This window comes from Nyctibius grandis, chromosome 5, assembly GCF_013368605.1.
Source record: "Nyctibius grandis isolate bNycGra1 chromosome 5, bNycGra1.pri, whole genome shotgun sequence".
NCBI classification, from domain to species: Eukaryota; Metazoa; Chordata; class Aves; order Nyctibiiformes; family Nyctibiidae; genus Nyctibius; species Nyctibius grandis.
The window spans coordinates 602,579-624,801 of NC_090662.1; the positions used below are offsets into that span (position 1 = coordinate 602,579).

The 22,223-nt window shown below is 72.9% G+C and overlaps 2 protein-coding genes across 2 annotated transcripts; one reads left to right on the forward strand and one right to left on the reverse strand.

Annotated features, from left to right (window-relative positions):
* Positions 1 to 1,742: 1,742 nt before the first annotated feature.
* Positions 1,743 to 12,949, reverse strand: MAPK8IP2 (mitogen-activated protein kinase 8 interacting protein 2). Its single transcript, XM_068401432.1, has 12 exons — positions 12,873 to 12,949; positions 9,147 to 9,252; positions 8,436 to 8,681; positions 6,797 to 6,899; positions 4,302 to 6,647; positions 3,824 to 3,899; positions 3,534 to 3,706; positions 3,352 to 3,461; positions 3,138 to 3,257; positions 2,981 to 3,051; positions 2,678 to 2,776; positions 1,743 to 2,074 (listed from the first exon to the last, which is right to left on the reverse strand). The coding sequence occupies exons 1-12, from the start codon at positions 12,935 to 12,937 to the stop codon at positions 2,002 to 2,004; spliced, it is 3,588 nt and encodes a 1,195-aa protein (XP_068257533.1). The 5' UTR covers positions 12,938 to 12,949; the 3' UTR covers positions 1,743 to 2,001.
* Positions 12,950 to 17,826: 4,877 nt separating this feature from the next.
* CHKB (choline kinase beta) lies at positions 17,827 to 21,991 on the forward strand. Its single transcript, XM_068400573.1, has 11 exons — positions 17,827 to 17,984; positions 18,835 to 18,943; positions 19,018 to 19,131; positions 19,303 to 19,436; positions 19,627 to 19,731; positions 20,049 to 20,107; positions 20,269 to 20,356; positions 20,460 to 20,568; positions 20,656 to 20,762; positions 20,923 to 21,004; positions 21,122 to 21,991. The coding sequence occupies exons 1-11, from the start codon at positions 17,827 to 17,829 to the stop codon at positions 21,176 to 21,178; spliced, it is 1,122 nt and encodes a 373-aa protein (XP_068256674.1). The 3' UTR covers positions 21,179 to 21,991.
* Positions 21,992 to 22,223: the final 232 nt, after the last annotated feature.

Genomic DNA, 22,223 nt, shown 5'->3' on the forward strand with positions numbered 1-22,223 from the left:
TGGCCCAGGTTGCCCAGAGCAGCTGTGGCTGCCCCCTCCCTGGCAGTGTTCAAGGGCAGGTTGGATGGGGCTGGGAGCAACCTGGTCTGGTGGAAGGTGTCCCTGCCCGTGGCAGGGGGTGGAACTGGATGGGCTTTAAGGTCCCTTCCCACCCAAACCAGTCTGTGAGTCTGTGAAAAACAGCAGCCGAGGGAGAAAGGGCAGGGGCGGCGGTGAAGGTCTGGGGAGGCGTGTGGGGTCCCGTGGGACCCCAGCCAAGCAGCTCCACCCTGGGCAGCCTCTCCATCACTGGAGGACCCATGGGCACCCCAATCACCCCCAGTTTTCCCCAGGACCATCACCCCTCCGCTGGCACATGCTCGAGCTGCCCAGCGATGGTCTGGGTTTGGTGGCGCCATCGGCACTGATGGGGATACGGAATCACAGAGTCACGGAACCGTTTGGGTTGGAAAGGAGCTTTAAGATCATCGAGTCCAACTGTAAACCTAACACTGCCAAGTCCCACTAACCCATGTCCCTCAGCACCACATCTACACAGCTTTTAAATCCCCCCAGGGATGGGGACTCCACCACTGCCCTGGGCAGCCTGTGCCAGCGCTTGACAACCCTTTCCATGAAGAAATTGTCCCTGATCTCCAATCTAACCCTCCCCTGGGGCAAATTGAGGCCGGTTCCTCTCGTCCCATCGCTTGTTACCTGGGAGAACAGACTGACCCCCCCTCGCTCCACCCTCCTTGCAGGCAGTTGTAGAGAGTGATATCTGTGAGCATTGATAAGATCCCCCTCAGTCTGCTCTTCTCCAGCTGAACAGCCCCAGCTCCCTCAGCCTCTCCTCGCAGCAGAGATGCTCCAGCCCTCGGACCATCTCCGTACCCTCCGCTGGACTCTCTCCAGTAGCTCCTGGTCCTTCTTGAACTGGGGGGGGGCCCAGAACCAACACACAGAGCCATGCACCCCCCGCTCCTCCTGCACACCCCCCCCGTGCCACAGGTCACACCAAGCATATATTTTATTGAAAGACCAAGTGATGACAAGGCAGTGAGGGGGGAACCTTCAACCGGGGTTTGTACAAGTGTCGGGTGCTCGGGGCTCCTCCGGCTGGTCCGGTTACGCGATAAATATTGGTACACAGAGCGGCGCGGCGTCACCGTCACTACACTAGCACTGGTGGGGGACACGGGGCCGGCAAGCAAAACCAATCACCAGGCACAGCAGTGAGGAGCGGGGGCGGCCGCCGGCCCCCGCAGCCGCCCCGGCCACGGGGCTCCTCTCGCGGGGCAAATACATTCCAGCCGGGGGGGCTCATGGGGGGCAACTGAGCCCCCCGCCCCGTGGGGAGCCCCCGGCCCGAGCGCTGGTCCTGTGCCCCGTGGCCGGCACGGCCCCCCGGGGCAGGAGGGATGGCAGAGCAGCGGTGGGGCGGGGGGACATGGATGGAGGCGAGGGGGCCGGGGTGGGGGCACGGGGGTGAGGGGCTGTTCCTGGGGGGCTGCGGCTGGGGGGGAGCCCCCGGGGGGCTGGGAGGGGGCTGCTGTGCAGGGGGCCAGCATGGACTCGGGGGCTTCAGGGGGGCAATGCTCACCCCAGCACCCCCCCTCCTGCCCGTGCCCCCATCAGCCCCCCACAGCCTCCCCCCAGCCCCATTCACCCCCTTGTGCCCCCTCTCGCAAGCATTTGCCCCCCCGCGCTCCCCTGACCCCCTTCACCCCCCCAGCGACTCCATGCCCGGCCGGGGCACGGCTGGTCCCCGCGCCTGCAGCCCCCGCGCCGGCTTTGCTCATGCAGGGGGGCAGCTTCTCCCCCAGCCCAGAGGCTCGGCTGCGTCACCCCCGGGGCCGGGGTCCCCAGGGCACCCCGATACCCACCTGGCCCCCGGCCCCCCGAGAAGCGGTGAGGGAGTCCCCGGGGCGGGGGCTGGAGCGTGTGCGGGGGCCCGGCCGAGTCTCTGGCCGTCGGGGGGCTGGAGGGGGGACGGAAGCAGGAGCCGCAGCGGCTGCCCCCCTACTCCAGGTAAATGTCCTCTGTGGGGCAGGCGTACTCCAGGTGCTCCTGGTAATATTCCTGAAACGCCCGTCTGCGGGGAGGGCACAGGCGGGCAGCTCAGTGGGGGCCGGGGCCCGGACCCCTGCATGGCAACCCCCTCCATCCAGCCCTGGCACTGCCAGCCCCCAGCACCCCCAGCCCCCTGCACAGACCCCCTGCACTCAGCTCTGGCACTGCCAGCCCTGCACCCACACCCCTGCACCCCCAGCCCTGGCACTGCCAGCCCCCAGCACCCCCAGCCCCCTGCACCCACACCCCTGCACCCCCAGCCCTGGCACTGCCAGCCCCCTGCACCCATCTCTGGCACTGCCAGCCCCCTGCACCCAGACCCCCTGCACTCATCTCTGGCACTGCCAGCCCTGCACCCACACCCCTGCACCCCCAGCCCTGGCACTGCCAGCCCCCTGCACCCATCTCTGGCACGACCAGCCCCCTGCACCCAGACACCCTGCACCCCCATCCCTGGCACTGCCAGCCCCCTGCACCCCCAGCCTTGGCATTGCCAGCCCCCCTGCACCCAGACCCCCTGCACCCCCAGCCCTGGCACTGCCAGCCCCCAGCACCCCCAGCCCCCTGCACCCCCAGCCCCCTGCACCCCCAGCCCTCTGTCCCCCTGTCCCCATCCCCATCTTACCCGACGCACTCGGCCACGTGCCGCATGGATTCCTGGGAGACGAAGACGTGGCAGGCGAAGCGGCTCAGCACCGGGTGCTTGGTGATGAACCCGAAGTAGCTGCAGGGAGGGCAGGGTGAGGGGGGGACACCCCGCTCCTGCCCCGGGGGGCTCTGCAGAGGGGACACCCCCCCGGGGGGCTGGGGCAGATGTGCTGGGACGGGGACAGGGCAGGGGGACGTGGTGTGGCGGTCCCTGGGCAGATGAGGGGGGGGTCCCTCAGGGCTAGGGGCACCCGGGGGGCCATGGGAGGAGGGGTCTCACCAGCTGTTCCGGGGGTGGCACCCGCAGAAGGAGATGTTCTTCATCTGGAAGAAGTGGCTGCAGCGCTCAAACTGGAAGGGAAGGGCCGGCCGAGGTGTGGGCGAGGGGCTGGCGGCAGGGCGGGCACCCGGCCCCCCCCCCACCCCCTGCCCCTCACCTCCTCGTCCCGGCTGTACTCGGCCACGGTGAGGATGAGCTTGATGCCCTGCAGCGTGATCTCCAGGTCGCAGCTGGCCGGCGGGCGCAGGTGCACCGTCAGCTTCCTGGTGGTGGCGATCTGGGGGGGCACGGGGGCGTGAGGGGGGCACCCGTGCGGGCACGGGGAGGAGGAGGGGGCCGCGCCGCCGCCGCCGCCCCCCGCCCGGGCTCACCTTCTGCATGGCGGCGCAGAGGATGCCGTTGCCCTGGTGGTACGGCACCTCCACGGAGCCCAGGAACTGCACGTTGAACCGCTCCACCCAGCGCGGGTTCCTCTTCAGGCCTGCACGGGCAGAGGGGACGAGGAGACGGCGCCCCGAGCCCCCCGCGCCCCGCAGCCCCCGCCGCCTCCTACCGATGGCGTCCCGGGCTTGGCCGACGACCTCGTGGGCGTAGAAGGCCGGGAAGATGCCCCTCTCCCCCGTCCGCATGTTGTAGCCCCGGTACCAGTAGTCATCCTCCTCCAGCTCCACCAGGATGGGGTCGTCCACGTCCAGCTCCAGCTCGTCCTCGTGGCGGGGGATGAACCTGGGGGGGGGGAACGGCCAGAAGGAGGACACGGGCAGGGAGCGGGTCCTGCGAGCCCCCCGGGGTGCCCGCGGCGGTGGCCACGGCTGGCACGGCGCGGCCGGGCTCGCTGCTCACCTGAAGACGGCGCGGTGGGTCTGCTCCCGCTCCTCCCCGTTCACCATGCAGGAGAACAGCCCGAAGGACTCCGTGCCTGCGGAGGGGGAGACTGCGGTGGGGCTGGGGGGCACCCCCCGTCTCTGCCCACCCCGGGGGGCTGCGGGGCGCGAGGGGAGCAGGTGGCCATCACCCCACGGGCTCAGGCCGCGGGGTCCCACCTGAGCCCCTGGCCCGGCGCCCCCCACGCAGCAGCCTGGGGACGAGGACCCCGCAGGGCGCCGGTGCGAAGGCGCGTTGGGGATCGGCTGCCCCGTGAGACCTCGTGGCCCCACGGGGGAGACCCCGTGGCCTTCAGGTCCGGCCCCGTGCCCCCTGCAGCCACCCCGTCCCTGCCGTGCCGTGCCACACGGGGATGGCTGAGGCAGGACGGTGGAGGGCAGCCAGCCTGGGAGCAGCATGCAGAGCAGCCTGGCACGGCGCGGCACGGGTCACTTACTGGAGGAGCGGGAGGTGCTGTTGACGAAGACATTGAGGAACTTCTTGGAGAACTGCAGGTCGGCCTCGGGGGACGAGTCCTCGGAGGAGCTGTGCGCGTCGGCGGCCGCCAGCCCGTCCCCGAAGGCCGCCTCGTCCTCGCAGCGGTCGCAGGCGCGCAGCAGGTCGCTGTCGTCGCTCAGCACCGAGGTGCAGCGCCGCAGGCTCACCAGCTCCAGCTGTGTGTGCTCGTCCACCACCAGCGTGTACTTCACCGAGTCGTAGGCCAGGGACTCGTCCAGCGCCCGCGGCTCCGGCTGCCCCCCGAAGCCCCCCCGCAGCGCGTCCTCGCCGAAGGGGGACCCCCCCAGGTAGGGCGCCTCGTCCTCCTCCGCCGCGTACGCCATGGCGAAGCCGCGGTTGGTCTTGGCGGTGGAGACGTCCGGGCCGGCGCCGGGGTCCTGCCCCCGTGGCGCTAACCGCACGTCGTCGATCATGTCGTCGGCCTCCAGGACGCCCGAGTCCAGGTCCCTGTCGCCGGCCCAGCCCTCGGGGCTGGCGGCCGCGGTGGCGCGGGGCTCCTCGGCGCCGGGCGGCGAGCGGGGCGGCCCGGGGCGGCAGCCGAAGGTGGCCAGGACCTCGGAGGCGCCCAGCCTGTCGAGGGCGACGGGGCGCCCCGGGAAGACGGGCGCGATGGTGTCGTTGGTGGGGTTGCTGAGGAAGAGGAAGGGCCCCGGCTCGTCGGCGGGCGGCTCCGTGCCAGCGCCCAGGGCCCGCTCGTCCTCGGCGCGCTGCAGGGAGCTGCGCAGCGTCTCCATGTCCACCAGCTCGATGGCGCGCTGGCAGCGGGGCAGCGGGGCCGGCTCCCCCGGGGACCCCCGCGAGCCGGGCTCCCCGTCCAGCGCCTCGCTCAGGATCTCGGGCTCCAGGTCGGAGGCCGGGGAGATGGTGTCGCAGAGCGAGTGGGTCTGCTGGAAGCACTCGTCCGGGCACTTGATGGGGTAGGAGCCCTCCGAGATCATCTTGTTGACGAGGTTGCTGAGCAGCCAGGGCGAGTCTGAGTCCTCGCTCAGGTCGGGCTCCGACTCCGAGTCCGAGTCGTACTCGCTGTTGTCCTCCTCGTCCGCCTCGGGCATCAGCTTGGGCCCCACGGGCAGGTAGAAGGAGCGGCGGATGCTCTCCAGGCTGTGGTCCGGGTCGATCTTCAGGTCCAGGGGGCTGGAGACGGAGACGTCCGTCTGGCCCGCGGGCGCGGAGGAGTCCACCGGGTCCAGGCTGTCGTAGTAGCCCTCCATCTTCAGCTCGGCCAGGCTCTGCCGCCGCACCACGCCGCGCTCCGGGAGCTCCCGCTCCAGCGTCTTCTCCTCCTCCTCCTTGCCCTTGTCCAGCAGCAGGGAGTCCTTGATGCCCATCAGGCCGGGGACCTCCAGCTCCGTCTCCAGCTCGGCCTCCGAGGCGGGCGAGCTGGCCTCCTCGATGGAGTTGGTGAGGTGGGAGGACCTGCCGCTGCTGCTGTCGCTGCTCAGGTCCAGCTCCGTCTCCGAGATGGACGAGATCATGTTGCTGACCAGGCGCCCGCCGGCGAAGGCCGCCTCAATCTCCCCCTCCACGTCCGAGTCGGAGCCCGGCGAGCTGAGGTCTTCGCCGTGCCGGCCGCCGTGCAGGAAGGGCTTGGCGGTCCTGCTGGTGAGGTCGGCCTCGATGCCGGGGTCCGAGGAGGGCGAGGTGGTCTCCGAGGAGCCCGAGGGGTGCCCGCGCACGCTGGCCGCCCGCCCGGGCTGGGGGCCCTCCCCGTCGGAGCTGAGCGGCTCCGCGGGGCACACGTAGGTGCCCGTCCCCCGGGCGCCCGGCCCCTCGTGCTGCTCGGCGAGAGCCCCGGCCGCCGGCTCCTCCTGGGGCCGCGGGGAGCCGGGCTGCTCGCGGGGGGCCACGGAGGACCCCGGGCTGCCAGCCCCCGGGCCACCCCCTCCGCCGGGCGCCTGCCTGTCCCAGCCACCGGCTGCCTCTTGCTTTGGCGAAGCGCGGCGGCCGTCGGCGGCCGTGGGGCCCCGGGGCGGCGAGCCGGCGTCGGGGCCAGCGGTGGGGCCGGGCCCTGTTGGGGAGAGAGACGGTTTAGGGGGCGGCTGGCGGAGGGGCGGCGGGGAGTGCGGTGCTCGGAGCGCAGAGGAGATGATATTCATGTTATAATCTTCCCCGGCTCTCGGGGGCGATGGGTTACCATGTGCCAGGGACTCGTGGCTGTTGCCTTGCGAGTCAAAGGGGGAGGGCTGCAGCGAGGCGGGGGCCTGCCCGGCCCCCCCGGGGCTCGGCCCCTTCGGGCTCTCCAGGCAGGGGCCGTCCTGGATGCAGGCGTGGGGAGACGAGTGTCCTGCAAGAGAAGGCAGAGCCCCCGTCAGCCCCCCGGGCTGTAACCGACGGGGGTCGGCTGCGGGACCCCCGCGTGGAGCCCACCCGGGCGCCAGGCCCTGCCCCGTGGCCCCGCTCCAGACGGGCACCCCGTCGCCATCCCGCGCTCACCGGTGTGTGAGGAAGAGGAGGAGGAGGAGGAGTGGAGCAGGGCGTCCTGCCAGCTGGTGCGGTGAGCGGGCGGTGGGAAGCTGCCGTTGTTGTTCAGGGAGTCCTGGGGGAGAGCAGAGCCGGGGCGGGTGGGTGGGCGAGCCCCGGGGAGGGGACGTGGGGTGGCCGAGCCGAGGGGTGTCTGGGGACCCGGGGCGCCTGGCAGGGGCACGGAGCACGGCCAGGCCAGCCCGGGGACGCCCCTCGGCAGGGCTCGGGGCCCCCCACCGCCTCGGCAGCGCCCAGGCCACGTGCCCAGGGGTTTATCCGGATTAGGGCCGCGGCGTCCCCAGCTCCCCTGCCCAGCCAGATGCACGGCCGGCAGCGGGACTGGGAGACGGCACGCTGCCCGTCCCGCACGGCCCCGGGGACAGCACCCCGCAGGGGACACGCCGGCACCGGCACTGACCCCACGGGACCCCCGGCACCCCGTCCCCCGAGAGCGGAGCCCGACCCTCGCGCGCGGGACCCCGCTGCCTCCCCCGCGGCACGGGCAGGAGCGGGCAGGGCCGGGGCTGCCCCGTCCGGCGTGGCGGCAGCTGCGGATTAGGCAGCGATAATCCCGGCGAGCGGGAGATTAGCGAGCGGGGCCGGCGCCACGTGCCGCGGGACACGCACGAGTGCGGCGGCGGGGGCCCGGCGTGGCAGGTCGGTGTCCCGCGGGGCCCTGCCGCAGCCCCGGCGGTGGGTGCTGGGGAGGGTGGCACCCAAGGGTCTCGCCTCCTCCCGGGGCTGTGCCAGCGGGCGGGAGCAGGGATTACCGGGATCTGCACCCCGGGGGACGAGGGACCAGGGTGGCCGGTGGGATCCGGCGTTGCCGGTGCATCCCCCCGCCGGGGTGCGGTGGGTTGGGGCTGGCAGGCTCTGCGGGAGAGCCCTGAGGCTTTGTCACCCTCCTGCGCCGCCGGCCAAGGCCCCCAGCCCCCCGCCAGCCCCCCAGCCCCGGAGGCAGCGGTGCCCTCCCGGGAGGGGGGGCCGAGCATCCCCAAAGCCCCCCGGCACCATGGCAACGCAGCCGGATGCGGGAGGACCACACGCTGCTGCCCACGCACTGCGGCGGTGCGGGGCCGGCACCGCACACGCGTGCGCACGGGGACGTGGGGACACCCCTGCAGCGCCACGCCTGGGGGGACCCCCCGCCCCGGGGGAGCCCCTGCGCCCAGCGCCGGGGGTGGAGAAGGAGGGACGCGGCGTACACGAGCACCCACACGCACGCACCCCTGTGCACACGCGTGTGCGATGCACGGGGCCAGCCCCGCAGCACCTCACACCCCTCCGCCACGCAGAGACGCCCCAGACCCCGCACTCGCCCCGGGGCCCCACACATGGGGGTGCAGGGGCCCGTCCCCAACGTCCCCAGCTTGGCCTCCCCACTGCGGAGCTGGCGCTGGCGCTGTCCTTGCCCTTCTCTGCCCCCCTGTGCCCACCGCCCTGGGCAGGCGCAGCCCACAGCCCACCCCGCGGGCAGAGCCCACCTCTGCGGGGCCCCTTCCCACGCTGTGCCCCACACAGCCCCCCTCCTCCTCCACCGGCCGTGGGGGTGGGGGACAGGGACACCGAGGGGGGGGACACGGACCCTGCCGGCCGCCCCCAGCCTCACCTGGGTGCCTGGGGCCGTCAGGTTGAGGGTGGTGGGCCGGTGCTTCTGCGTCTCCTCCAAAGCGGGAGAGGGGATGGGGGAGGCTGAAGGGGATGGTGGAGCTTCCAGCTCGTTGCCTTCTTCCTCCTCCTCCTCTTCCTCCTCCTCCTCCTCCTCGTTGTCGTCGATCATCTCGAACTCCTGGAAGTCGTCCTGGAAGGTGCACACGGGGTGCGGCTGCTCGCCGCGCTCCAGCACCAGGCAGTCCTGCGGAGGGGGCGCCGGGTTAGTGGCCACGGGGCTCACGCTCACCCCAACCATGGCCCCATTCCCCGGGACCCTCCCCAGCTCCCTGCCCCAGCACCCAGCGCTCCATCCCACCCGTGTGCCTGCCTGGCCCCTGCCCAGCTCCCCAGCTGGTGCCAGGCAGAGCTGAGAAACCGGGAGCCACCGGAGCCAGGGGAGCATCCAGCTGGTGGGGCCAGCGTGGGGCTGGCTGCTGAGCCCCCCGCGTTGCCCACGGCCACCCCACAGGGCTCAGCCAGCGGTGCTGGGGGTCCCTGGGCTCAGGACCCTGCCCCAGCGGTGCAGCCCCTCGGTGCCCTGGCACAGGAGACCCCGCGCCCTTCGCTCTGGGAGGGGCTCTGCCAGGCCAATGGCCACCCGGACCCCGGCATAGCCCCACGTGGCCACCGCATCCCCAGGGGGACTCGGCCCGCTCAGCGCCGGCACCTTCTCGTAGTGGTCCGAGTCGTAGTTCAGGCCGATGCCGCAGTCATCCGTGATCTCCGACAGGTCCTCGTCGTCGAACTCCTCCAGGCTGATGTCCTGGGGGGGCCTGGGGAGAGGGGCCAGGGGGTGACACCTCAAGAACCCTCAGGGCAGTGAGGCACCACCACGGCTCCCACCGTGGCACCGCGACAGCCCGGAGAGCTGAGCGGCACCGCGGGCACACGCCGCCATCACCGCAGGGTGCCACCATGGGGGGACTGCCCAGGTGACACCGCAGGGACATGCTGGCGTAACGCCATCACCCCGGGCCGAGCTGACACGGGGCGCTCCCGGGGGTCAGCCCCGCACCGGGAGCCAGGTGAGGCAGGAGGCCACGGGGAGGGCGATGGCTGCAGCGGTGCGTGGGCCCCCGATTCACCGCCGGCCTCGTGCCGGGGCTCAGGGCCACGCGGGTGCCCCCGGCCCGGCGGAGGTGCCAAGGCCACCACCATGGCAGGGACCCACGGGCAGGGAGGGCACTCAGAGAGCCCCAGCCCAGCGCTCCCTCGGAATGGGGGTGTCATGGAAACCAGCGGTTTCTGCAGGGAACGGAAAATTAAAAAAAAATTAAAAAAAAAAAGGAAAAAGACGACAAGCCTTGGCAGGGTTTGGTGTCGGGAAACGGAAACGAAACGTTTCTGGCGGCTCCGTAAGGTGGGAGGTGCGGCAGCCCCCGGGCGCAGCGGGGACCCTCTGCCCACCCCGCTGGGGTCCGGGGACACCCAGGGCCCCCCCCAGCCCAGCCCCAAGGGAGCGCAGCAGCACCCGGGCAGGGGCTGGGGGGGCTCCTCCGACAGGGATGGGTCTGGGGTCTCGCTGGGGGGACCCCCACGTGGTGGGGGGTCACAGCCCCCCACAGCCACGGCTGCCTCCTGGGCTGCCCCCCACTCCCCCTCCCCAGCCGAGGCCGGGCGCTCACTCCCATTTCACAGCAGATTCCCCTAATCACATAATTCCCAGAAATAGGCCACCGCGGCCGCATCCCACAGCGGCGGATTTGTGGCAAAAAGCATCAAAGTTGGCGGCGGGACCGCGGCCTCGGCCTGCGGCGGGGCACGGGCCCGGCCGGGGGAGCCCCAGGGCGGCGGGGAGCAGAGCCCCTCTGCCCAGCCCCAGGGGACATCGGGGGCTGCAGGGGGAGGCAGGGACAGCGCGGACGGGAGTCCTGATGTGGACGGAGACCTGACGGGGTCCTGCAAGCCCCACGCACGGGCAGGGTGGTCGGGAGTGCCAAACCGCGGGGTGTGCAGGGCGCCGGCACCCCATGGCACACCCCGGGCCGGCCTCGCTGCCTCTGCTGCGGCACGTCCTGGGCTGGGCCAGCACGGGGCGAGGGCTCGGGGCCGGACCCCAAAGGGAGCCCCAACATCGCCCACCCCGGGGCGCAGGGACGGGCAGCGGGGCACGCACGGGCACGGCACCACACGGGTGCTCACACTGGGGGCACGGGCTGCCCGAGCAGCAAGCAGGCCACCCCAACACCCAGTTCCCAGTTCTTTCAGCCCAGCTCCCCCCCAGTGGCTTCTCCCACAGGGACAGGCCAGGGACCGGGATGGCAGCCGTGCCCCCAGCCCCCTCCGTGCTGCCGGCTGCTCCCGGGGCAGGGAAGCAGCCGCAGGGAGGTCGGTGCTGGCCCTCGGGGGCCTGGACCCAGCCGGTGCCCCCCACCCCAAGCCCGTGACTGGCACATGGGGGTCCCGCAGCCCAACCTGCGACCACCCCCGCTGGGGCTGGGACCCCAGACCCAAGCGCCATCCCGCAGCCCCTGCCGATGCCCCACGGCCTTTCCACGCCGATCCCACCTCCTCCGTCCCCTCCTCTCAGGGGATCCCACTCCCCTGCCTCACCGAGCCCAGGGCACAACTGCCCCAGGGGCCTCCATGGAAAGGGCACAATCCGGATTCAGCCCCGTAGGGCCCTGCTGAACCGTCCCAGGCTGAACCCCCCACCCGGCACTGCCCGGCCAGGGCACGCCAGGGCCGCACTGCCGGTGCTGGCGATGGCCGGGGCCTGCTCTCCCTCACCAGGCCCTGGGGACTCGCGGGCGCTCAGAGGGACCTGGGCACACCGGCCACCACGGCACCCCCAGGGGTTTGAGCCGGTTCTCGGGGCTGGTGCCGGGGTGCAGCGCCCGCTCCCCAGGCTGCCTCCTCCTCCCGGTGAGCCGGGGTGGCGTGGCAGGGTCACAGCTCGTGCCCTCCGGTCCCGCACAGGGGCTGCACGCTGCCCGGGGCTCGGTGCCACCATCAGGGACCTCGTAGGAGCCCGAGGGGAGATGGACGGAGCGTGGGTGGGGGGAGCAGAGGTGGCAGGCACAGGGGCCGGGCTGTCACCGTCCCCCTCGCAGAGCGCACGGGAGGAGCAGGAATTCAGCCCCAGGAGGATCGAACTGCCCGGGGGAGAGGGGCAGGGTGGGGGGCTCCAGCCTCGCCTGCCCCCCACGACCCCGGAGGGAACATGTCCCCAGCTCGGGGCAGGGACCCGCGGGGCCAGCCCTGACCCCGCACGGCAGGGCACGGGCAGGGGTCGGGGGCCGAACGGGGAGCACTGAGAGGAGGACCATGGCCGAGACCCCCATGTGGGGCCCAGAGCGGGGCGAGAGGCGGGCAGGGGCCGCGCAGCCACAGCAGAGGCCGCGTCCCCCCCTCCCTGCGCCACCGCCCGCGGGGACACCCCGGGGTCCCGCTGTGCCACACGGTGGGGAGGGGGCTGCTGGGGACAGCCCAGGGAGGGGGACAGCCGTGAGGCCTGCCCAGCGCAGCCGGCACCAACCAAGGGCACGTCCCGCGTCCCCACGACGCCCCAGCTCCCTCGGTCCGCAGCCTCCGCGCCCCAGGGGCCCCCCGCCACCGTCCCCATCCCACTGCCCAGGTCCCCCGGCCCCACCGCTCGCCCGGGGACCCCAACCCAGGGGGGGTCCTGCCAAGGTCAGACGAGGCGCAGGGACGGGGGCGAGGGCCCACCCGCATCCCCCTCCCCGCTCCACGGTGGGGCCCGGGGGTGGCTGGGCCCCGCGCACCGCAGCCCTGCGGTAAGGTGACCCGCCACGGGCGCCACCGGGGTCTGGCGCTGCTCCGGGGGGTGACACGGCTTTGGGCACACACCGGCCGGCACCCACCGCCGCCCCGGGGGCAGCTCGGCCGGAGCGGGGGGCGACCGCTGCGCCCCGGGCCCACCGGCTGCGGGGTTCGCCACCACGGGCCCAGCCACCCCCCGGCCCCGGGCCCTGCCCCGGTGCCAGCCCCGAGCATCCCCGGGGCCGCTGCGGCGCCTCCGGAGAGACAAAGAGGCGGCGGCGGCTGCTCCCCCCGCGGCGGCGGGATGCGGCGGCCCCGGGCACAGCGGGACCGGGGTGGGGGGCGGGCAGAGGGGACCCCCCGAGCCCCAGCACCCGCTGCCCGGTGCGGAGCGGCGGGGGATGCTCCGGGGGGGTTGGGGGGACGCAGCCGCTGCGCTGTTGCCCCCCGGGGAGCGGGATGGCGGCCTGCGGGGCCCCCAGCAGCCCCGGCCCCGCATCCCAAGGTGAACGGGCGGGGGGGCCCGCACCGCCATGCCGCCGCCTCCTCCCCCGGCGCCCCCCAGGGCGGTACACCGGGCATCCCCCCCGCACCGCAGCGCCCCGGGCCTCTCCCCCCCCCCTACAGGCCACGGGCATCCCGCACCGCCCCCCCCCCCACCGCATCGCACCTGCAGCCGGGCGGGGAGAGCGAGTGGAAGGTGGAGAGCGAGAACATCTCGGCGCGATCCGCCATCTTCTCCCGGCCGGGGCTGCGCCGGACTGCGGAGCTGCGGGGGGAGCGCGGCCGGGCGGGGCGCGGGGGCGGGGAGCCGCGCTATAGCCGGGGGATGGGGCCGAGGGACGCCCGGGGTGGGGCCTTATAGCGAGGGAGGGGCGGGGAGGAGAGCGGAGGGCGGTATAGGGAGGGGAGCGGGGAGGGCGGTATAGGGAGGGTCGGGGGGGTGGTATAGGGAGGGGAGCGGGGAGTGGTTATAGGGAGGGGAGTATGGGAAGGGGCGGGGGGTATAGGGAGGGGTACGAGGAGGGGCGGGGGGTGGTTATAGGGAGGGGGATCGGGGGGGGGTATAGGGAGGGGCAGTGCTATAGGGAGGGGTGCGGGCGGTGCTATAGGGAGGGGATGGTTGGATGGTAGAGGCGGGGGGAGCAGGGAGGGGCTGGGGGCTCTCTGAGGAGGAGAGAGGGGACTGTATGAGGAGGGGGGGCCCGGGGGAGGCTGTATAGAGGGGGAGCAGGGAGGTGCTGGCCGTTCCCTATGGAGGGGAGCGGGGGCTGTATGGGGGGACAGGGGGGGTCTCTGGGGAGCGGTGCAGGGGGGAGCGGGGGGCTGTATAAGGGGGGACAGCGACCGGGCAGGGCGGCCCAGGGGGGTGCAGTGCGTGGAAACGCGGGGGGCTGTGCGGGGGTGGGGGGGCGAGCCGGGGGGCCCTATAGGGAGATGTCGGGGGAGGTACAGGGGGGGTCGGGGGGGCTGCAAGGGGACGCGGAGGGACGGTATAGGGAGGTGCGGGGTGGGATGGGGGGTGCAGGGAGGGGCAGGGGGTCTATAGTAGGGGCAGGGTCTATGGGGAGCCGCGGGGGGGGGGTGTTGTGCGGGGTGGGACAGGAGCCGTATAGCGAGGGGGGGGGGCGGAGCGGGGGGGCGGCCCCGGTGCGCGCGGCGGGAGCTGTCCGGGGCCCGGTGCTGACGGCGGGGCCGCGGCGGCCGGAGGGGCGGGGGGGGGGTCGTGGGGGGTCCTGCTTCGGGGGCGGAGAGCGACGGGGGGGGCGAGAGATGGGGGAGGTCAGCGGGGGGGTGCGGGGGGGTGCGGGGGGTCCGGGGAGGTGGGTGCTCAGGAGGCTTTTGGGGGTCTGGACAGGGTGAGATGGGGCTGGGAGGGAGTGGGGGGGGGGTCTGGGAGCCGCAAGGGGCCCCGCAGAATTTGGGGGGGGGTCCTTGGACTGGGGAGCAGGAGGGTACAGCGAGGGGGGCATTGGGGGCAGCGAGGACAGACTGTACTGGGGGGGGCTGGAGAGTGGTGGGGGCACAGGGAGGGGGGGTCTGCGCCTGGGGGGGGCCAGAGGTGGCCGTGGGGCCAGCGGGTCCCACCAGTCAGTGGGTCTGGGGGGGCCGTGAGGACCTGGAGGCTGTGGGGAACAAATTGCATCGGGGGGGTCCAGAGGTAGTGGGGAATGGGGGGGGTTGGTGCCCCAGCCCCTCTCCACGGCTCCTTGGCCTGTGCTTGGAATCGGGGGGGTCCCGCAGCTCCTCCTGGCCCCCTCTGCCCCATCCCACCGCGGCCACCTGCCCCCCGCTGCCAACAGGCCACGGCCACACCGGCTCCTGGCCCTCCGCAGCACGGGCACACACCCGTGCCCTGCACTGGGTCCCTGGTCAGCGCTGGGTGCCCCTTCCCAAGGCCCTGGGGGTGTTGGTCGATGGCGGCTGGATATGAGCCAGCAGCGTGCCCAGGTGGCCAAGGCCACCAGCATCCTGGCTTGTACCAGCACTAGTGTGGCCAGCAGGACCAGGGCAGGGATCATCCCCCTGTGCTCGGCACTGGTGAGGCCGCACCTCGAATCCTGGGTGCAGTTTTGGGCCCCTCACGACAAGAAAGACCTTGAGGTGCTGGAGCGAGTCCAGAGAAGGGCAACGGGGCTGGGGAAGGGTCTGGAGCACAAGTGTGATGGGGAGCGGCTGAGGGACCTGGGGGGGTTTAGTCTGGAGAAAAGGAGGCTGAGGGGAGACCTTCTCGCTCCCTACAACTGCCTGAAAGGAGGGTGTAGCGAGGGGGGGTCGGTCTGTTCTCCCAGGTAACAAGTGATGGGACGAGAGGAACCGGCCTCAAGTTGCCCCAGGGGAGGTTTAGATTGGAGATCAGGGACAATTTCTTCATGGAAAGGGTTGTCAAGCGCTGGCACAGGCTGCCCAGGGCAGTGGTGGAGTCCCCATCCCTGGGGGGATCTAAAAGCCGTGTAGATGTGGTGCTGAGGGACATGGTTAGTGGTGGGCTGGGCAGTGCTGGGGTAATGTTGGACTCGATGATCTTAAAGCTCCTTCCCAACCCAAACGGGTCCGTGACTCTGATTCCCCGCTCCGCGGTGCCCAGGGAGCACGAGGGGACGCTGGCGGGGCTGAGCCCCAAGCACGGCTGCGATGACCCCCCGCTCCCCGCCTGCGGCTTCCCCGGGGGCAACGGGCAGGAAGGGGAGATGTGTCCCGGGACGGGGCCGTCACCCGCCCGGCGCTGCCCTCTGCGGCTGCAGGGGCAGGCGGGCACAGCGGGGGCTGCCCAGGGCCCTGGGCACAGCGGCTGGGGAGGGGCTGACCCCGCGGCATCGCCTGGGCCCCCCGGCACCCCGAAACACAGCCGGTAAACACGGGGCTCGGCACCACCCCGTCAGCCCTGTCCCGACCCCGGTCCCCGCCGCTGCCCCCCGCTGCCCAGCCGTGCCACCCCACAGACCCCCCAGCGCCCGCCTGGCCCCCAGCGGGCAGGATCAGGCAGCCCCATGGGGACATCCCCGCTGGCTGGCAGAGCAGCACAGATGCCCCCAGCCCCCCCCAGCCGCCCAGAGCCCCCCTCTGCCCATGGCACCGCTCCCAGCTGGTGCTGGGCATGGGGAGAGGACATAAACCCGGGTCAGGGCTGAGTGCGGCTGCCCACCATGACCCTCTCCCTCCCCTCCAGCCCAGCCAGCCCCCCCTGCACCCCCTCCCCAGGGCCCCGTGCCCATGGGGGGAGAGCTCGGAGCCACCCCAGGGCTGGCACCCTGCTGTGGCACAGGGGGTGGCGAGGGGCAACCGTGGGTGCCCTGACCACGGTGCCCACTGGAGCGGCCCCAGACACAGACACCGTCTGTCTGTCCCCAGGTTTTATTGTGCAGTGAAGGGTGGGGGCAGCAGCACCGGCGGGGGGGGCTGGCCTTGGCCCTGCTGCTCCCGGGTGGGCTGTCACAGCCCGGGGCGAAGGGTGGCACGGAGGGGGCTCTGCCCCCGGCGCGGGGACACCAGCCACCCGCGAGCCCTCAGGAGCCCGACTGCCCCTTGGCCAGGAGAAGGTCCAGGTAGGCCCCGGAGATCAGGTCCTCCTCGGCGACCCCCAGCTCCTCCATCAGCCGGCGGGCCACGCGCTCGCCGTCCTCCACGGCCTCCCCCTCGGCCAGCACCACCTGCGGGCACCGGGAGGCTGAGCCGGGGTGCCCCGCGCCTGGCCCCCGCGCCCCGGCCCTGCCCCGCTCACCTCCAGCTCCACGAAGTCCCCCAGCCCCTCCACGCGGTCCAGGTGCACCCGCGTCTGTCCCACGAGGTAGAGGAGACGCTCCTTCCTCACCACGCCCAGCACGCCCAGCGCCTGCCCCAGCACCGCCTGCCCGCGGGACAGGAGCTGCCGCCGCCGCCGGACACCCCAGGACGGGGCAGCCGCGGCGCCGGGCCGTGCCGGGTGGCAAAGCCAAGGCACGAGCCCCCAGCGAGGCCCTGGTGGCCGGGCCGTGGGTGCCACAGGCAGCCCCGTGGCGGGGAGCAGCCGGCACCCCGGGGTGCGCTGTCCCGGGGGCCCCCCCTGCGCTCACCTCCAGGCCGTCGGGGTCATCCGTGGGGGTGACGCTGAAGCAGGAGAGCTTGGGGCCGGCGGCGTCGGGGCGCTCGTAGAAGATCAGCTCCCCCCGCCCGTCCTGGGAGGGCAGCAGGGGCAGGGTCGGGGTCAGGCAAGAGAGACAGGCAGGGGCAGGGGCAGACAGGCAGGGTGAGGGTCACGATCAGGGTCAGGGAAGGTCAGGATCATGCAGGGTCATGGTCAGACAGGGGCAGAGTCAGGCAGGAGAGGCAGGGTCAGGGTCAGACAGGCCAGGTCAGGGTCAGGCAGGGTCAGGGTCATGCAGGGTCATGGTCAGACAGGCAGGCTGAGGGTCAGTCAGGATCAGGGTCAGGCCGGGTCAGGGTCATGGTCAGGGTCATGGTCAGGGTCAGGCCAGGTCAGGGTCCTTGTCCTGGTCCTGGTCAGGGTCAGGGTCAGGCCGGGTCCTGGTCCTGGTCCTGGTCCTGGTCCTGGTCCTGTTCAGGGTCAGGGTCAGGCCAGGTCAGGGTCATGGTCAGGCTGGGTCAGGGTCATGGTCAGGGTCAGGCCGGGTCAGGGTCATGGTCAGGGTCATGGTCAGGGTCAGGGTCAGGATCAGGATCAGGGTCAGGCCGGGTCAGGGTCCTGGTCCTGGTCCTGGTCCTGGTCAGTGTCAGGGTCATGGTCCGGGTCAGGGTCAGGGTCATGGTCAGGGTCAGGGTCAGGGTCAGGGTCAGGGTCAGGCTCGGGGTCGCTCAGCCCAGCCCACCCGCCCATCCCGCCCCCCCCAGGCCCTCCCGCCCCCCAGCCCCTCACCGGGCCCCGCCGCAGCTTGAGGCGGCCCCGCGGGACGCGGAAGAAGGTGTCTGCCTGGGCCAGCGCCCGGCCCGGCCCGGGCCCCCCGGGCCCCCCCAGCCGCTCGGCCGCCGCCGCCGCCGCCCGCAGCCGCGCCTTCACCTCCACGTTCCGCCGCATCGCCGCCGCGCCACCCCATTGGTCGCGCTGCGTGACGTCATCGCCGGGCGCGCTTTCCTATTGGACAAGGCGGCCGCCCCGCCCCGCCCCTCCGCTGCGGGACGGGGCGGCCATGGCGGCGGCGGCGGCGGCGGCGGGACGGGGCGGCGGTGCCGGGAGCGGGGCCGTGCCCGCCGCCACCCGCCTGCAGGCCTACGCCTGGTGCCGGGAGTTCCTGGCCGGTTCCTGGAAGCTCATCGGGCCCGAGGAGTTCGGGATCGGGCCGGTCAGGTACGAGGCGGTGCCCGGTTCCCCTCCCGGTGGCCACGGGGGTCCCCCGGTTGCCCCTCCCGAGCGGTGACTCAGTCCCCTCCCAGTGTCCCCCAGTTTGCCACCGGTCCCCCAGTTTCCCACCAGTCCCCCAGTGTCCCCCAGTTTCCCACCGGTCCCCCAGTGTCCCCCGGTTGCCCCCTCTCACCAGTGGCCCAGTGGCCCCCAGTATCGCCCCCGACTGGTGGCCCAGCCCCCCTCCCAGTGTCCCCCAGTTTCCCACCGGTCCCCCAGTGTCCCCCAGTTGCCCCCTCTCACCAGTGGCCCCCAGTATCGCCCCCGACTGGTGGCCAAGTCCCTCTTCCAGTGTCCCCCTGTTTCCCCCCTGACCGGTAGCCCTGTCCCCCTCCCAGTGTCCCCCAGTATCCCCCCCGATCAGCATCCCCATCCGGCCCCAGTGTCCCCCAACTGCCCCCGCGACTGGTGGCCCAGTCCCCCTCCCAGTGGCCGCCAGTATCGCCCCCAACTGGTAGCCCACTCCCCCTCCCACTGTCCCCCAGTATTGCCCCTGACTGGTGGCCCAGCCCCCCTCCCAGTGTCCCCCACTTTCCCACCGGTCCCCCAGTTGACCCCCTGACCACTGTCCCCCAGTTTCCCCCCCGACTGGTGGCCTAGACCACCCCCAGTTTCTCCCCTGGCCAGTCTCCTGCCAGGTGCCCCAGTCCCCCTCCACCCAGTGCCCCAGTCCCCCCCTAGACGCCCCTGGCCCTCTCCCAGCGGTGTCACCCCTCTGGGTGCCCCAGTCGCCCACCCACCGTGCCCAAACCCCCCCCGGTGACCCCCGCACCCCCTGACCGGGCTGTGCCCGCAGCGGGGGGCTCAGCAACCTGCTGTTCAAGTGCGCGCTGCCGGAGCACATCCTGAGCGTGGGCGACGAGCCGCGGCAGGTGCTGCTGCGCGTCTACGGGGCCATCCTGCAGGTGAGCGCGGGCGGCGCCGGGACCCCCCACCCTCCCGGCTGGTGGCCACGGGGGCTCACCGCCGGTGCCCGCAGGGCGTGGACTCGCTGGTGCTGGAGAGCGTGATGTTCGCCATCCTGGCTGAGCGGGCGCTGGGGCCGCGGCTCTACGGCGTCTTCCCCCAGGGGCGGCTGGAGCAGTACATTCCGGTATGGACCCCCCGGCCCACGGTAGCCCATCTTGGGGGGCTCCTGGCCCCCGCTCTAGCCAGCCATCGCTGGAAGAGACACCCCACGGGGCTGCTCGTGCCGCCGAGGGCCGGGCCGGCTCCCCCGGGGCAGGCCGGCCGCTCACGTCACTCCTGTGTCCCCCCCCCCCAGAGCCGGCGCCTGCGGACCGAGGACCTGCGGGAGCCCGGCATCTCCAAGGAGATTGCGGTGAAGATGTCCCGGTTCCACGGCATGGTGATGCCCTTCAACAAGGAGCCCAAGTGGCTGTTTGGGACCATGGAGGGGTGAGGGCGGCCCCCGTCCCAGCTCACCTCGGCCCCTGAAATCCCACGGGGAGGTTTCCCGGCCGGCTGCCGGCGGGGCCCACGGGCATGGGGCCCCAGCCCTGCGCCAGGCTGGGGAGAGGGGGGATTTGGGGGGGTGGCAGCACCCAGGGGTGTCCGTCCCGCTGCAGCGCCGTCTCCTCCGCTCCAGGTACCTGAAGCAGATTGCGGAGCTCACCTTCCCCGAGGAGGAGCAGCTGGAGAAGCTCGGCCACCTCAAGGCGTACAACCTGCAGGAAGAGATGAAGAGCCTCAGGTGAGCCTCGCCGGCCCGGGGGGGCCACCCCCTGTCGTTGCCAGCCTCTGCAGGGAGCCCGGTGGGACTCCGCTTCTCTGTCCCGTGTCCCTCCTGTCCCGTGTCCCCAGAGGGTGCCCGAGGGCCCCGCGCAGGCCTGGGGGGCAGCTCTGGGGGGTCCCCGCGTCCCCAGGGCAGGTTTCCCACCACGTTTCTGCCGCTCTGGGTCCCAGCTGTGTCCGTAGCTCTGTGCCCACTTGCAGTGGTGGCCCCCATGGCCAGTGGGTGAGGGCCAGCAGGTCCTGCCCCCGCTCACACGTCTCTCCCCCGGCCCACAGGGAGCTGCTGGAGTCCACCCCCTCGCCCGTGGTCTTCTGCCACAACGACGTCCAGGAGGGTGAGCGCAGCGGCTGGGCAGCTGCTGCCCCTCGCCGGGGCCTGGGCTGGCATCCCCGGATCCTGCCCGCCCCTGGGCACGGGCTCGGGCTCTGCCCCTGCCTGCCGCTGCCCTCCGGGTCCCCCCCGAGCCCCCCCCGAGCCCCCCCTGTCTCTGCGCAGGGAACATCCTGCTGCTGGCCGGGCACGAGGCCTCCTCCTCCGACAAGCTCATGCTCATCGACTTCGAGTACAGCAGCTACAACTACCGGTGGGTCTGGGGGCCGCGGGGGGCTGGGACCAGCCCCGCGCCGGGGGGGCTGGGGGCTGCGAGGGGCCGGGGCTCCACTCACCGCCCCCTCCTTTCCCCCCAGGGGCTTCGACATCGGCAACCACTTCTGCGAGTGGGTTTACAACTACACCCACGACGCCTGGCCCTTCTTCAAGGCCTCCCCGGAGAACTACCCCAGCCGGCAGCAGCAGGTAGGGCTGCCCCGTCCCTCGGTGCCAGGCAGGGTGTGCCAGGCGTGGCGGTGCCAGCGTCCCAGCCCGCGCTCTGTCCCCTCCCAGCTGCACTTCATCCGTCACTACCTCTCGGAGGACTCGGGGCGGCGCGGGGACACCACGCACGAGGAGCAGGCCCGCATCGAGGAGGAGATGCTCACGGAGATCAACCGGTGAGGGGCACGCCGGGGTGGCACATCATCCCCTCCTGGGGGCACACCCCCCTGGTGCCCACCACGCAGAGAGGGCAGCGTCCCCTAACCCCTCCTCGTCCCGCTCCCTCCTGCGCACCCTTGGCGGGGGGCTGGCGGGGCTGACACCGCTCTCCATCAGGTTCGCTCTGGCCTCTCACTTCTTCTGGGGCCTGTGGTCCATCCTGCAGGCGAAGATCTCCACCATCGAGTTCGGGTACCTGGTGAGCGCTGCCCGGGGGGGCCTGCTCGGGGATCCCGTGCACGTCACCCCTCCTCCGAGGCGGGGTGTTGGGGCAGGGGGGGCACGGGTGGTCCCTGACTCCCCTTTCCCCCCCCAGGACTATGCACAGAGCCGCTTCGAGGCGTACTTCCAGCACAAGGCGCAGTGCTCCTGAGCGCGGTGCCCAGCCCTGCCCGCGCCCGCCGCCACCCGCAGCCCCCCCCCGCCCACCCCGGCAGTGCCCGTGCCCCCTCCCGGGGGGCTGTAACGGTTCCGGGGGGCTGGTATCCCCCCCCGGCTGCCCCCCGGGTCCGGGGAGGGGGTGGGCAGGCTGGGGAGCTGCCTCCGTTGCACAGCAGAGCGGGGAGAGAGGAGGTGGCACTGCCCGGGCGCGTGCCCCCCGGGGAAGGGGACATCCTGCCCCGGGGAGGTGGCACATCAGCCCTGGGGCCACGTCTTTGCCCCTGCTCCTGCGGAGATGGCCCCTGGCAGAGGGGGGAGGCTGTCACCCCACCCTGCCTGGCAGTGCCCCGTCCCTGCCTGCCCCCAGGGCTGCGGCTGCCCCCCCCACGCCGCTGGCACAGCCCCTCAGCGGTGGCACGTCCCTTGTCTCTGCGCTGCGGCAGGTCCCGGCTCACGGGATGCCCAGGCCAGTAGTGGGGGGCTGGTGCAGCCTGTCTGGGGGGTCGGGGGGCTCGGCTGCCCCCCGCGCTGCCCTGCCTGGAGCTATGGCCCTGCCCGCAGCGAGGGGTCCGGGCAGGGCTGGCGGGAGGTCCCCGGTGCTGCTGGGCGGTGCAGGGGACCTCCGCTGGCAGCTCAGTACCCCCTCCCCAGACCTCGGGGGCCAGGGCAGGACCTCCACGCTGGCCCCCCGGCCTGGCTGCCCGCCGGGGCTGGGGGCCAGGGCTGCTCCCCCCCACCCCTCCGTCCCTCCCGACAGCAGAATGTGCTCCGTCCTCAGACCAATAAACGCTGCGGTGGTGCAGGGCCCGCTCGCTCTCCGTGTCCCCGTCGCCCCCTGCTCGCCACGGGCTCCCCCAGCCCCAGGGTTGGGGGGCTCACACCCACCCCCTGCTCCGGGTCACCCCGGTGCAGCTGGCAGAGCCCCCGTGTGTGCCCGGCCCTGGGGGGGTGGGAGCAGGGGGGAGCCAGGCTCACCCCACCTTGGCCCCACACCCCCGGGGGCTTCAGGCCCTGCTCCTGGCCCGGTGGCCACGGGG

Bases quoted from the DNA above. Each gene is read 5' to 3' on its own strand.
- CHKB (XM_068400573.1), top strand. From the start codon at position 17,827: ATGGCGGCGGCGGCGGCGGCGGCGGGACGGGGCGGCGGTGCCGGGAGC. The intron at 17,985-18,834 runs GTACGAGGCGGT...CTGTGCCCGCAG, and splicing joins TTCGGGATCGGGCCGGTCAG to CGGGGGGCTCAGCAACCTGC. The intron at 20,763-20,922 runs GTGAGGGGCACG...GCTCTCCATCAG, and splicing joins ATGCTCACGGAGATCAACCG to GTTCGCTCTGGCCTCTCACT.
- MAPK8IP2 (XM_068401432.1), bottom strand. From the start codon at position 12,937: ATGGCGGATCGCGCCGAGATGTTCTCGCTCTCCACCTTCCACTCGCTC. The intron at 8,682-9,146 runs GTGCCGGCGCTG...CCCCCTCCGCAG, and splicing joins ACTCGGACCACTACGAGAAG to GACTGCCTGGTGCTGGAGCG. The intron at 3,900-4,301 runs GTAAGTGACCCG...CCCCCTCCGCAG, and splicing joins CAGCACCTCCCGCTCCTCCA to GCACGGAGTCCTTCGGGCTG.